General features: G+C 48.2%; 1 protein-coding gene across 1 annotated transcript; it reads left to right on the top strand.

The window, feature by feature from the left end:
* The first annotated feature begins 2,787 nt into the window (after positions 1-2,787).
* On the top strand, positions 2,788-13,831 carry TXN (thioredoxin). Its single transcript, XM_075560296.1, has 5 exons — positions 2,788-2,981; positions 6,099-6,203; positions 6,639-6,698; positions 13,316-13,381; positions 13,681-13,831. The coding sequence occupies exons 1-5, from the start codon at positions 2,958-2,960 to the stop codon at positions 13,741-13,743; spliced, it is 318 nt and encodes a 105-aa protein (XP_075416411.1). The 5' UTR covers positions 2,788-2,957; the 3' UTR covers positions 13,744-13,831.
* Positions 13,832-14,537: the final 706 nt, after the last annotated feature.

Genomic DNA, 14,537 nt, shown 5'->3' with positions numbered 1-14,537 from the left:
GTGGAAAGTCTCATCTTTCTCCTGAGGAGAAGCTAGTGGCTTCAAGCTGCTGGCCTTGTAGTTAGCAGCCAATAGTAAGCACTACACCAAGCAGGGGATTAGCAGAAGAGAAGCCCCTCAACAATGGGTTCAATATAGGAACGACTGTGAGGATGGTGCAGGACGCGTCAGAATCAACTGGCCAACAATATGCCAGATAGAATTTGAAATCCATATATGTTAACTCCCCCACCCTTTATCGTAGCATACTATGGTTTTGAGGTACCTTCCAGTCAATTTTAACTCATAACAACCCCATGTGACAACCCTATGGGGTTTTCTAGCCTGTAATCTGTACGTGAGCCGATGGCCAGTTTTCTGCCACAGAGCGACTGGGTGGATTAGAACCACTAACAATCTTTTAGTTAGTCCCAACTCGCTTAACAATGGGGCCACCAAGGCTCTTTGACCCTCACATAGGTTATTATGGCCGTTTTACAGATGAGGAAACGGAAAGCCTACTTAGACGTGTCTAGCTACTAAGTGGTACAGCAGGGCCAAGAATCTAATTGGTAGTCTAATTGCAGCAGCTGGGCTAGAAACATAAGCTTTATCCTGCTAGTTCCTGAGAGTCTCTAATTGCAACAGCAGTGCCTCTTGCAGCTGAGTCACCGGGCCTTTAGAAAGTCCTGGGAAAGGAGATGTCAGCCAAGCACGGCTCAGCAGCCCTTGGAGATCTGGTCACTGGCCTTTCTATAGCCCAATTATTTGTTGCCACCTCCGTGGCAACGCACCAGAGGCAGGACCGTGGGTTGGTCTTAAGGCACAGTGAAAAGAAAAGCTGTTCCTAGCACCTTTGCAGGCCCCTTCTTGGTTCCAAAAGTCCTTAATCTTTTTGAGAACGTTGATTTCTTTAGGGGACAGCATATTTCCTCTGTCTAGGTCTGTACTTAAGGAGTCGGGGGTGGGGGATCCATAAAGTGATTAAGAGTTTGGCTCTTAACCAAAAGGTCCCTGGCCCCACAGAAGAAAGATGTGTCTGTCTGCCTCTGGAAAGATTATAGCCTTGGAAACCGATGGGCAGTTTTACTCTGGCTATAGGATTGCTATGAGTCAGAATCAATTGAATGACATGAGTCAGTGGGTGGAGGGCTGGCTTTGTTTAGTCCTTTCATAACTTGCAGCTTCTCAGTTCTCTAGGGACTTTGGCTAACAGGCTCCCAGCCCCTGGTTCTCTTTCTTCTCCACTTGAAATGGCAGGGAGAAGGAAGCATGGGCCTCCTGGGGGCCAGCCAGCAGCAGTTTCACCACTAACGCCAGCCGATCACATTTACATCTAGCTTTCTCCACAGCTGCTCTGCTCCTAAAACGCAAGCTTGTGTTCTTGCCCCAGCGGTCTGCCTCATGTCCCTCTGCAGCTCAACCGTTTCTCCATGTCCCACTCTCACAAGCCCTTCCAACTGTCGCTAACACACTCAAAACTCAGTCTTGCCAGATCCCACCTCTAAGGCATCCCTGAATCAACACACATTTCCGACTTCTCCCTTTCTCACCACTGGTAGAAAAACACCCAAGTGTGCTTTGCAAATATAAGGTCACTACACTCCTCCAGGCCCTCCAGACGCCAAGCAGCCCACTGTGTGCTGACAGAAGCTATGTTGTGAGTCGCTGCCCTGTCAGCTCTAACTCACAAGACCCTATTTGTTACAAATTTGTAGAGAGAAGAACAGCTTCCTTAGGTTTTTTCAAGGCTGCCACTTTTCAGACGATGATGGCCAGGCTGCCTTCCCAGGAGCCTCTGGGTAGTAACGAACCTTTAGGCTAGTGGTCCGGCGCTTAACAGTGTGGGCCACCCAGGGACTTCCAGCAGAACTATGGGATGGCTTGGTACGCCTCAAAACAGTCTTGATCATCATACAGGTTACTTAGAACCTAAAAACACCACCACGTGAGATAGAGACGGCCCTAATTCTCACTTTACTCAAGAAGGGAAACAGGCACCAGACTGACAGGGCGTCACCAGGGCCACACAATGGAACTAAATTGCAGGGCCCACTCAGGTCCTCGCTCGCAGTAGTGTGAGCCCAGGTGGATCCCACCTGTCCTAAACTGCCCTGTCACCCTCAGAGTCATCGAGTTCACAGGTGAAAGAACAGCAGAGTCTTCCCTGCAAATTCCACCCGGGGGTCCCTGCCACCCGCCCGCCCCGCCCCCATACCCCCTCCAGAGACAGGTGTTCTTTGGAAACCACTGAGTGATCGCCAGGGCGCACGCAGTACACCCCGCCCGCGGGGGCAGGTGGGGAGGCCCAGGGGCTGCGCACCCCGCCTTACTTCCAGGTCATCATTACTCAGCACTTTGGGGTTCGCTTGGCTGCGGGGCGGAGGCGAGGGCGTGGCGGGGCTCTTCCAGGAATCTAGGCCTGCCTGGGCGGTCCTGGGGCGGTCTATCCGGAGCCCGTGGGTGCGCAGGATTACGGCCTGGCTCACCCTTCTACGTAGCCCGGGGGGAGGGGGGAACCCCGTGGTTCTGGAGAAGATGGTTTGGTCCGCCGCCGCACCTCCCACCGCCCACCGTGGGCCTACGCGGTCATTCGCTGGCTCCCAAAGAGCACCCACCCACCCAGCCACCGGGGACGGGAGCGGGTGGCTAGCGTGGCTCGCAGACAAGGCTTCCGGGAGTTCCTCGCGGTGCCCGCCAGCCCCACCCCCTGAGCCCGTGGCCCCGCCCCCTCGGCTGCTCGCTTGCCCCCTCCCACCGGGAGGCGGGGCCTTCCTGGAGGAACCTCGGCGGGCGACCGGGACGGGCGCGCCCCCGCCACACGCCCGCCGCGCGCGCCCGCCGCGACGCCCCGCCCCTCCCCGCCCCGTTGCGCTATAAAGGCAAGGCGGGCGGCGCGCTCTGGGTCCAAGCTCGGTTCGCTGTCGTGTTCCGTTCTTCTTGTGGCCCCGGTCGCTCGTCCAAGCCCAACGGTCAAAATGGTGAAGCAGATCGATAGCAAGGTACGCGCCTCCGAGGAAGCCCAGGGCGCGCTGCGAGCTGCGTGTGCGTGGGGCCGGCGGGGGGAGGCCGCCGCTCCGCATTCCTGAGGAAGGGGAGGCGGCGGCTTGGCCTCCGGGGTGGAGAGCCCGGGCCTGGGCGCGCCGGAGGCGGCCGCGTGTGCTGGGGGAAAGGAGGAGGCGGAAGGAGGGTCCCCTGGAGGTCGGGGTGCTCCCCGCATCCCTGGGGTTGCACGCGCTTGGGAAGCGCCCGGCCCGGGGTTCCCTCGCTTAGCCGCCTGCGCCTCCCGTCGGGCCACCCCGCCTGGGAGATGAGGAGGACTGACCTCGCCTGCATTCCAGTTCCCACGGGGGCCGGGCGGCGGGAGCCCCTCGGAGCGGGCTGGTGGTCACCAGCGGCCCCTCCCACCCCCTAAGCCACTAGATCCGATCGAGAGGGGTGGGGTCGGGTGGGGCACCTCCTCCGGATGCCTCCCAACCCTGCCCTGCCCCGGAGACACCGGTCCTGGGCCTGCTTTAAAGGGAGCGCCGGGGCTGGAGACCCCCGCGGGCACGCGGCCCGAGGCGGGACGACGGGGCCCCAGGTGGCTGCGAGCTGGGGCGGCCCGCGCTGCGCCCCCGGACTCCTCCCCTGCGACGCCGGGCGTGTTTCCGGCAACGCTGGCCTGGGAATGACTCAGTCCGGGAGGCCTGGGCTGGGGACCCTGCCTGCCCTGCTGCTTTCTGCTCTTGCGTGTGGCATCGAGGGAGCCGCTGTGGTCCAAAGACAAGAATTGTTGGCGGGTTCGTGTTAGCCAGCATCGTGACCCTTATACGCTGGGCGCTCAAGAGCGCGTGTTTAATGCAGTCCAAAACGTAAACGCGAGGAAATTGCGCTTGCTGAGCAGCGAACAGACCCCGGTGCGCAGCAGCCGGCGGCCAGGGAAAGCGGGAAAGGGGCACCTTGCATTCACTGAGCACATGCTGGTGGCGGCATCTTTGCATACGGAACTTTATAGCCAGGAAATACACCAGGCGTTTCCAAAGGTTCATGGGGGGAATTTCTTTTTTCCCTTCCATTTTTCCGCCAACTTTGGGCGGAGGGAGAAATCACCTTTGAGATTATGTGTACTCTTGGTTTGGGGGTGTTCAGTCGTGCAATCAGAAAGCTCTTTGCCACCGTTTTCCTGTCTAAAGACATTGGTGATTACTAGGAAGCTCCAGCGTTTCAATAGATAATTGATTCCGAGAACAGGCTGTTTTCTTAGACTAGAGCCTCAAGTGCAATTGGGCAAAGGATGAGCCCTTTTTAAAAGCTTATCGCTGGTGCACGTGATAAATGAGAAATGCCCCTTTGACTCCACCGTTAGCAATTTTTTTCACTTTAATTCCAGACAAATCGATAGCAAAATGCCTTAGTGTAACTTCATAGTCTTTGTTGATTAGTGATGCTGGCCTTTTGAAATGGTGCCCGTTTTAATTAGTAACTCGGTCATGTTGAAAAGTTTGGTTTAGAATCTACTGTGTGATCGATACCAGTGTAATTGTTGAGAGGCTCCGAGTCCCGAAGTCTGGCAACCACTTCAGGAGAAGCTAGCCATCAAGAACCCATTAACTATTGTTTCTGCAGCCAACCTGTCCTTACAGGTTACAGCTCTCTTGATTCTACCACCCCTCGTCACTGAGGTGCACAGGGCTGCCAGGGGATTAATTCAGCACCCACAAAAGCGTCCCAACCCTGAGACCAATCAAGCCATGTTCACAGTTGTGGCCCACAGCCTCTAATGAAAAGCTGAATTCGAATATGACTGGTATTTATCAACATTGAATGCTCATTAGATGTTCATCCTGACAGGCTGAAAGTTGTGTCTTTGTCTCTGCAGAAGAGCCTTGTTGTGTAGGACTGTATTAGCGCCATATTTTTGTCGTACCTTCTATGTTGGCCAACTACCCCCTGGGAGATATTTCACCGCGGGTGCTTCCCTCCGCCCCTGCCCCCGCCCTACACGTGAGGGAAAAAATGGCACAGTTGTGTTTACTGAAAATACCTCCTGGGAAGAGGGAGGGATTAGTAAAGAGATATGTTATTTTCATGAACATATGGTAGTTCAGGGCACTAGGGTCTGTTTCAGCAAAGGAAGGCTACTGCTCTGTAACAGGTGAACCACGCTGGCTTTTTTTTTAAAAAAAGGAAGAATTTTAGCTGCTGTCTATTGAACTATTAGCATCCACATAAATCGGTTGTTGTTGGATGATTTGACCAGCACCTGAGACATTGGCTTGGATATAAATGTTCATGTTCCCATAGCTCACTGCTGGCCTGTTTCTGGGTCTGGGCCGATTGTGCTAAAGATGAGGAGGTTCCGTTTCACGGTTATAGTGTACACCATCGTAAATAATTCACAGAGGTTGGTGGTACGGGATTTCTTGATCTCTTCTGCTGGTGAAGTTTGTTTTACATGTACCCCTTATGCAGAATAGCATGAAAAGGGCTCCCTTCATGAGACTCAAAATTGTTTCATTGGAGCAATAATGAGGGCAGAATTTAGAGATTAAAAAGCAGAAACCTGTGGTTGATAAATAGTATGACCGACTCTTGAAAGCTTTTTTTAAAAATATGAGAATATATATTTAATGTCAGTTGACTTCCATGCATTATGGGGTTTTGAAACATGGAGGAAGTGATTTTTTTCTAGACTTTTTTGGGGGGGGTTAACTTTTCACATTTTCTACAATAAACAATATTAGCTTAATCAGACAAGTTTTAGCTGTAAGGCAACATTTTTTTCTCCTTTGGATGAGTCAGTTGTTAAACCCCTGGGCCATTAGACTTCGAGTAACCCCTTTTCATCAGCCGATATGCCGCATTTGTTGGGTGGCTACTATGTGCCTAGAGTTGATGTGGAAGCATTTTGGGGTTTGTTTGGGTTTTGTTTGTTTTTTTCTGAAAATTTACTTAGCTTAGATGTAGATTAGCTATATTTCGTGAACCATAACCATGAAGATGTGTGGAGTATTTACATCTTGCTTCCTATATCAAATGAGAGTTCCAGCAGTATTTAAGATTCCTTTCAAACCTACTGAGCCTCCCTCGCTCTCTGTCTCTCTGTCAACCACATGTGTACCTGTTTTCCTCCTCAGGAAGATTTTCAGACCGCTCTGAAGAGTGCTGGAGAGAAGCTTGTAGTGGTTGACTTCTCTGCCACGTGGTGTGGGCCTTGCAAAATGATCAAGCCTTTCTATCATGTGAGTATCAAACAACTTTTACTTTGAAAGAGGTTTGTCTGGTGGATGGGGTTGCATCACAAAAATAGGAATGTAAAATTGGTTTTTGTTTGTTTTTTTTTTTGCTTGTAGATCTTTTGGTCTACCAGCACAGCAGTGTAGCCATGCAGGTTTGATTCATGTGGGTCAGTTAGATTGAAACATGGGCCCTACTCCAAATGCAGCCCTCCCAAGGGGATGTACCAAATTACTTTACAGCAGGAGGAATGTATTCTGGGGAAAATGTGTGTCTCTTCATACCAGCCTGGTGTCTTAACATTTGGGGGACTTTACGTTGGGGGGCAGGGGGAACTAATTTTTCATTACTTTAATCAAGTTTTTATTTACAAAGCTTGAGTATATTGACTGCTGTTTCCCAGGTTTTAAAACTTTGGCTTATTTTAAATTTTTTTCTAGTCCCTCAGTGAAAAGTATGGCAATGTGGTCTTCCTTGAAGTTGATGTGGATGACTGCCAGGTATGTGTTTGCTAATTTAAAATACTGCTGAGGCCTCGCGTTGACTTGAAGTATTGATTAATCAGTCCTTGATGCTGTTAATACCCCCATGTTACGGGGGGATGGGTGGGAAGTGGAGGAGGCCAACCTCGTTGTCACCAAGTTGGTTCTGACTCACAGTGACCTTCAAGGACAGAGTAGACCTGCGTCCCTAGAGTTAGTAAGCAGCACAATTTAAAATGAGGTAGTCTGCTTTCTGCGCCTTTGCCCTTAGCCTCCTTGGTGGATGCTGTGTCTGGCCTAGGTGCCAATCAGGTTAAGGCTCCACCTCTCACAGGCCACTGAGCTCTTGAGAGCCTGTCCAAGGTGTGTCACTCTGCAGCTCATTGTGCATGTGCGAGCCATCGTTCAGGTTCACGTTAGCCTGGCCCAGTGGACAGGAGGAGTTAGCTGCTCGTGGTGGTATGGTTACGGTAGACAAGGCACTGGGCTTAGATTCTGTTCCTGAACCTTCTATGACTTTCTGCTTTAGGTTAATCCAATGGTTCTCAACCTTCCTAATGCCGTGACCCTTTAATACAGTCCCTCATGTTGTGGTGACCCACAACCATAAAATTATTTCTTTGCTACTTCATAACTGATTTTGCTACTGTTATGAATTGTAATGTAAATTGTAATGTGTTTTGCAATGGTCTTAGGTGACCCCTGTGAAAGGGTCATTTGACCCCCAAAGGGATCATAACCCACAGATTGAAAACTGGGCTAGTCCCTTATTCTCCGTGTATGACTAGATCTTAACCTCTACCTCTTTTTCATTAACATAGATTGCTTAATAAAGGTAATGAAGGGCCAATAAAAGCAGGTATATGGCAGCCCTTGATAAGTTTGCAAGGACCTCTGTGACTTGGACCATGTTTCAGTCCTTGCAGTCACTGTCTTACAGCCCTGCCAACCCCCATTGCTGGTCCCTGGCCCATCCCCCACTTGCCCATCTCCCACTCACGCTCTGCCTTCACTCTTGTCTCTTCATGGCTCGAACTTTCCTTTTTTGCCTGTTCTGCCCGGCAGGTTCATACTCTGAAATGACCTTTCTCCGCCCTAGTCTGGGTTAGTTTCCCGTCCTCTGTGCCCCCACCCCTCACATCCTGTTGATGTTGGCCGAGGTGGCTACAACGTTGGCTTTCTTCAGCAGCTGTCACCCGTTGCTGTGAAACCCTGTGCCTCGGTTGGAGCCTCTGTACAATGATGGTGCACATCGGGTAGCAGGCAGTAGTGGTCAAGATAACAGAAAACTCCCCAGAACAGGGGTCGGCGCGTGAGGAGTGTGCTCAGGAACATCTTATTATTCCAATGATCACTTCATGTTTGTTCTCTCGGGTTTCTTGGGACCCTGTTTCATTTTAACAAGGTGGGGGGATGGAGTCATGTTAATGAATAAACCCCTTGGTGAACTTTCTACCTCAATTCCCAACTTTGGGGAAGTGGATAGGCAAGAGCCTTCCTTCTGACCCAAGTGTGCTGGGGGCTGCGGCCATCATCCTGAATGTGCCTTGATTGACCTTGGCATAGCGCCCTGGGAGATGGGGGTGTCTTTCACTCCCCAGATTCTAAAAAGTACGTCTCATAGAGGCTTCCCTAGAAAGCTCTAGCCACGTGGGCGGTGAGAACTGACCTGTTTAGTGTCAGAGACTCCAAGGGACAATTAGACATGCACCCGGCAGGCTACTCCAGGTCGGTTTTATGGCCACAGGAAAGTGTGGTTACTGACACTTTGGGAGATGACAGTCAGCCTTGATTTCTTCGACAAGACTACTCCTCTCAACTCTCCCAGTGGATTGTTGGTGCTTACTTTGTGAATGAAAACTGAAACAGAACCATTGGATCTGATCATTTTGTAACCTTTTGGAATGCCATGTGTGTCTCAGTTTTTGACAGAATAGGAAGCAGTGAGCTCAGAAGTGGCAGAGGCAGATTTAAAGGTATTTCAGCCATGTGGTCAGCTGAGCTGGAAACCAAGAGAGTCCCTGTACTTATTAGACAAACTTTGTTTTGAATTCCAAGTTTGGGCAACACGATAAGGCATCGGTGGTTGCAAGGGGCAGTAGCCCGGAGAGGGGATGTAGAGAGCCCCCAGGGGCCTGTCCTACGTTTATCAAAGCTCACTGACCTTGTACACCCCTAGAAGATGAATTTTACTCTTTATTTTCCTTTCAGTATCCAGATAGTTCACAGAAAAACATGAAGTGGTGGGAGGAGTCCCATGAAGGAGTGAGCTAGCTTTCTATCTTTAGATGAAGAGAGTGGCAAAGAAAGTAGAGTCAAGGGTGTTTTCAGAGCTTACATAAAGTTTTAAATGGTGTACATACTCCCACCTCACTGGAGGAATAGAAAGCAGAGAAGCTAGCCTATAGGACAAGAAGTAGAAATGAAATAAAACATCGACTGTAGGATAGAAATGTTAGGAAACTATGACAAAATAACGATGTATAAATTACCAAGGGCACATGAGGGAGGGGAGAGTGGGGAGGGAGGGGAAAAAAAAAGAGGACCTGATGCAAAGGGCTTAAGTGGAGAGCAAATGCTTTGAGAATGATTGGGGCAGGGAATGTATGGATGTGCTTTATACAATTGATGTATGTATATGTATGCATTGTGATAAGAGTTGTATGAGTCCCTAATAAAATGTAAAAAAAGAAAAGAGGAGAAAAAAAAGAAAATGATTAGGGCAAAGAATGTACAGATGTGCTTTATATAATTGATGTGTGTATATGTGTGGACTGTGATAAGAGTTTTATGAGCCCCTAATAAATTGTTTTTAAAATAAATAAATTAATTTTAAAAAGAAGAGTTGCACAAGCCTCCAATTTAAATAAAATAAAATTACAGGAAAAAAAAAGAAATGTTAGGAAACTAGCGGTGACACGCTCACAGCATGAATTAAGGATTTTTATTCTATGGGCATGTTAGAGTTGGATTGTCCGGGGAGTCACTTAGGAAAACGTCAATACCCTCAAAGTTTCCACCCTTTCTCCACCAGACATTTGCGGGTGGGACTAGCTGCATTATTCTGAAGTGATAGAGGAAAATTTTGGAAGGGATTGAAAAGAAAATATACTAGTGAGGGGAACTAGAAGCAGGCCCCATAGAGTTAAACATGTTTGCTGTGTTGATGGAAACGAGGCAACGGAGATGGTGGAACAGAGTAGAGAGCCCTCCGGAGCGGAGTCAAAGACACTAAAGGCCTTAGTAATGATTCAGCATTTGGGGGTAAAAAGTTCTCTCTGTTTCTTTCAAGAAGAACACCCTGCACGCACTGCCAAGGCGGCTAGTACGCTCTCGTGTCATCTGAACAACAGTGTCTCTTGTCACAGAGGAAGGGGCTGGGAAGGAGGCACCGTCACCAAACTGAAGGCAAGGGCTGATGGAGTTGGCTACAGTACTGCTCTTAACTTAAATGTCAACAGTCGTGCTAAATTGAAACAGTTTAACAACACTGTGTATCTAGAGCCTTTACAGTGAGCATACTAATGCTGAATTAAATTTAACTTCCAGGGGGCGGGCGGGGGAAGATTAAAGTGTTTAGTCAACATCTAAACTGTTAGCGTATCGAACTGTGGGTTGGTCAAAGTGGAGGTGTGTCCCTATAGGGACTACGCGGCCTTTTTAAAAGCAGTTGTAGTGTGTAGTCCTGGAAAGGCAGCTGTGTGTACTTTGACCTAGACGGTATGTGCAGTCTAGTGTGTGTGCCTCTGGCTTCCCAACAAATTGTGCAGGAGCGATAAAATGTTAGCAGTAGCTACTGGAGGACACAGGTAACATTACCTTAGGGTTTGGGGGTTTGGTTTGGTTTTTGGGGGTTTGGTTTGGTTTTTGGTTTTTTTGCATTGAACCTGGATTGTGTGTATGTAAATAGATTAATTAAAATATTTATATTTGTTTCCTTAAACCCAGCCATTCCGGTTTTAGGATTTGCTCCAGGGATGTGACTGGGCATTTATTTGCAAGGATGTACATAGATTGAAAATAGCCCCGAAGCCTAGTGGATTGGGGGAGGAGTAGTGGTGATAAGGGATCCTATGTCACTTTCACAGCCAAAGAAGTGAGAACATTCTTACTGCTTTCATTAAAATGTTCAGCAATACTACATAATAAAGATTTGGCTGTACTTTTTAAACATCACATGGATGAACCTAGTTGAAGGCATTCAGTCTGATAAGACTTCAGGTTTGGCTGGTCTGCATCATTTCTCTTTATAGATGGGCCCTGTATTTTCCATGAGAAAGATGAGGCTCTTTACTAGGGCAAAGAGTTAGTCTCGGGAAACCCCCGGGACTCAGCAGTGTGTTTGGTTTTGCTCTGAGTATTTCCCACCAATACAGCTTTGGAAGTAGTCTGTGAGCTAAAAGCAGGGATGAATGTGTACGATCATATGTGAAGGCAATTTGAGTTCCACCAGCAATGCATCTTTGGTTTTAGAGGGGTTCAGGGAACGAGAGTGGGCCCTTGGGAGCCTTATCGGATCACTGACGCATAGTGATCTGGTAATCCAAGAGCAAGCACACTTGTCCTCTGAGGCTTACGCCATTTGCTTCCAGAAAATTTTGTATCACGCTGTGATTAAAATGTGCTAGGTGGAGAGGGTATGACAAGAGTAAACAAGTGACTAGCTGCTCTCTGCACCCTGGTCAGTACCTTGGAGAGTAAGCCCGATGTTTGCAGATATTTGAAGTCAAGAGATACCACGAATGGACATCGCATTCAGAGTTTTGGTTTGGGATCACTTGAATTGGCTCAGATTTGGCTCAAAGCCACCCATCTAGTCTAACCTCTTAGCTACCCTCCTAACGTGTCATCTTCTGATTTCCTGATGAACCAACATTGTTGCTATTGGGTCTATTCTGACTCAGTGACCTGATAGCACAGAGTAGAGCTGCCCCACTGGGCACCCACTGCTGTAGCCTTTTTGAAAGCCGGCTCATGCATCTTTCTCCTGCGCAGCAGCTGGTGGGCCTGCCGCCAGAGCGCCTTGATTTCATGGTTATTGCTCCATGCTGGTTACTTACCCACAATCCCTGCAGGTGCTTCGCATGAGACTCCTAAGATCTTCATTTTGATTGCCCTATTACATAGTACTGGTGACTACTCTGTCTCCCTTTCTTTGACCAAGTATTTGACGCTTGGAACATGGCAGGCGTTGAGTTTGAAATCTCTTCGTATTTATAAAGATGTAAAGCCATACTCTGCTCTCCTGTCTTGGAGGAAGAGATGCAGCTACACCAGAAGAGGTGCTCTTCTGAGGCTCCCCATCACAGAGCCTCGTCTCCATTTACCATTCCAGGGCCCTTTACTCCTGAAGTCACCACCATCTTGGTGGTGGTGGTGGTGGTGGTGAAGTGCGTTGAGTCAATTCTGGCTCATAATGAACCTCGTACCACCAGAATTGTTAGGTTTGAGCCCATGTTTGCAGCCACTTCGTCAATCCTCCATCTTCTTGGCCCTTTTTGGGCTCATGAAAGTTCTTGGGTTTCCACAGTCTGGTTCTTAATTCTTCCTGCTTGGCTGCTGGCCTTGTGCAGCGTCTTGTTCGGTGATGAGTACTTCCTTTTTCCTTTCCCAGCCCTCGAGCACCTGCCTCCAGGAGCCCTTTCCCACCTCTCAACTTGAGATGCGTGTCCAAACCAAACCATGTGTGTGACACTTTCTCCTGGACTTTTGCAAGTGAACAGTGTATGGAAAGTGAGCTGTTAGGTCAACTCTCAGGAAGCACCCCTGCAACAAAATGGTGCGGTGTGCATTACCTCTGCCAGCTGTGCCGTTGAGAAAAGTCGCTCCTTTCAGTAATGACCACATCCAGTAGAAGAGAAGACTAGCCAATTCGCAGTGCTTGCCCATTTGTCTCAAATCAGGTGGTTCCCCAAAGGTAGAGCATTCGCATCAATACGGGGCACAGGTGACTTCATAGTTTGCCTTGGGCAGTTCTGATGTGCGGCCAAGTTTGAGAACCCTAAGTGAATTTTTAATTGAGAATACACAGAAGACTGTGCGTGACAAATGTTAAAAGGCAAATGAATTTTCCATATATATTTATCACATCCAAAAAAGGGAAGATGACGAAAACCCCAGTGTGGCACTGTCTCTAATTACTATGATTTTCTTTAGGGGGTTACTTCTTTTGCAAGTACACTTTTGCTTATCTTGCAACACTTGGCCTGTAGCCCTTAAAGGATCACTTAGTTGCCCCCACGCACCCCATAAGGAAACTAGGGAGGCGGTGAGCAACGGCTGTGCGTTCAGAGGAATAGGTGCGGTCAAGCTCAAGAGCCCTTTACCGTGAGTGGCGCTGCTTCCTTAGGGTACTTCCATGGCCACCATCTTAATCCAGTTAAACAGCTGATGCCCAAGAAGCCTGACGATGCCCCTCAGAAAGGAGGCGAGATATTACTTAAGAATCAGAATTGAGACCCTTCGGCTTTTGTGCCACCATGATATTTGTTACGTTGGTGTTCGCATACAGGGCGGGGGAGGGGGTGAGTTCTAATGCTGGTATTGGGTTTATAACAGGAAAAGGCTCTCACTGTAGATGCTGTCAAAGTTTTATGCTCATGACCTTATTTTTTCCTCTCTGCTTCTTCCCTCAGGATGTTGCTTCAGAGTGTGAAGTCAAATGCATGCCAACATTTCAGTTTTATAAAAAGGGACAAAAGGTATGGCCGTTTGAGAAAACTAGCTGGGAAATCAGGAAATGTGGGGGAATTACAGCAGAAGTGACAGATCCTCAAATAGGAAGTACATCACTACTTGTAGAATTTTTAAATATGTCATTCTGTACTGAATTGAGTGAGTAGTGGGGTGTCTAATTAAAATTGATCTTTGCTAGAATGTCACTAAATCTCTTGTTTGGTGCTTCATATCTATATCCCAAAGTGCACAGAATTCCTTAGATACAGGCTCTGAGTAAGTCATTCTATGTATATGTAATATCGCTGCAATATTCTTTTCACAGGTGGGTGAATTTTCTGGTGCTAATAAGGAAAAACTTGAAGCTACCATTAATGAATTAAGTTAATTATGCTTCCTGAAAATGTAAGCAGCCATCAGCTGTGTAAACCTTTTTGTATTTACAAGAAAGAAGAATCAAGTATGAAGACTATATACCCAGCTAACATCTGATTATAAATGACAATAAAATATTAATTCTACCCTTTTTAAAACTTTGTGGTGTCTTTGAATGGCTTTCAAAATAAATGAGAATTTTCATGTCTCGTATCCTCTTGACCAATCCTAGAAGCATGGCGGGTCAGGCATTTGTCAGCCGTTCCAATCCACCAGCTGGCCCTCTGATCCCACAGAGATTTGCATCCTCAGAAGCCCTGGGAAGCAGTTCTTCCCTGCCCTCCCGGCTCACTATGAGTCAGAATCCACTTGATGGCAGGTGGGTACACTTGGCCATTTTAGTAAACTAGTGAGCCACTGAGGAGCCCTGGTGGTGAAATGGCTAAACACCCAACTGCTACCCCCAAAAGTAGGTGGTGCAAAGCCACACAATGGCTCCTTGGGAGAAAGACAAAGTTGTCTGTTCCCATAACAATTACAGGGTAGGAAAATAAGGCGCTGTTCTACTCTGTCGCATGGCTCACTGAGTCAAAACTGGATTGCACCTAGCAATTCTTGATGACATTGAGGCTTGAACTTCCGCCAGTGGAATTTGAGACTTTACAATAGTCTGATAGTCTCAGTGGCGGAGACAGTCTACTTGCTGCAACAGACAACTAACATACTCTTTCAGCACCCAGCCGCCATGCACACACTTCAGAAAGGATTGAGACATGTAAATAGCTCTTTCCTGCCAAGTACAGTATT

This window comes from Tenrec ecaudatus, chromosome 10 (genome assembly GCF_050624435.1).
Source record: "Tenrec ecaudatus isolate mTenEca1 chromosome 10, mTenEca1.hap1, whole genome shotgun sequence".
NCBI classification, from domain to species: Eukaryota; Metazoa; Chordata; class Mammalia; order Afrosoricida; family Tenrecidae; genus Tenrec; species Tenrec ecaudatus.
This window is presented reverse-complemented; position numbering and strand designations above follow the sequence as displayed.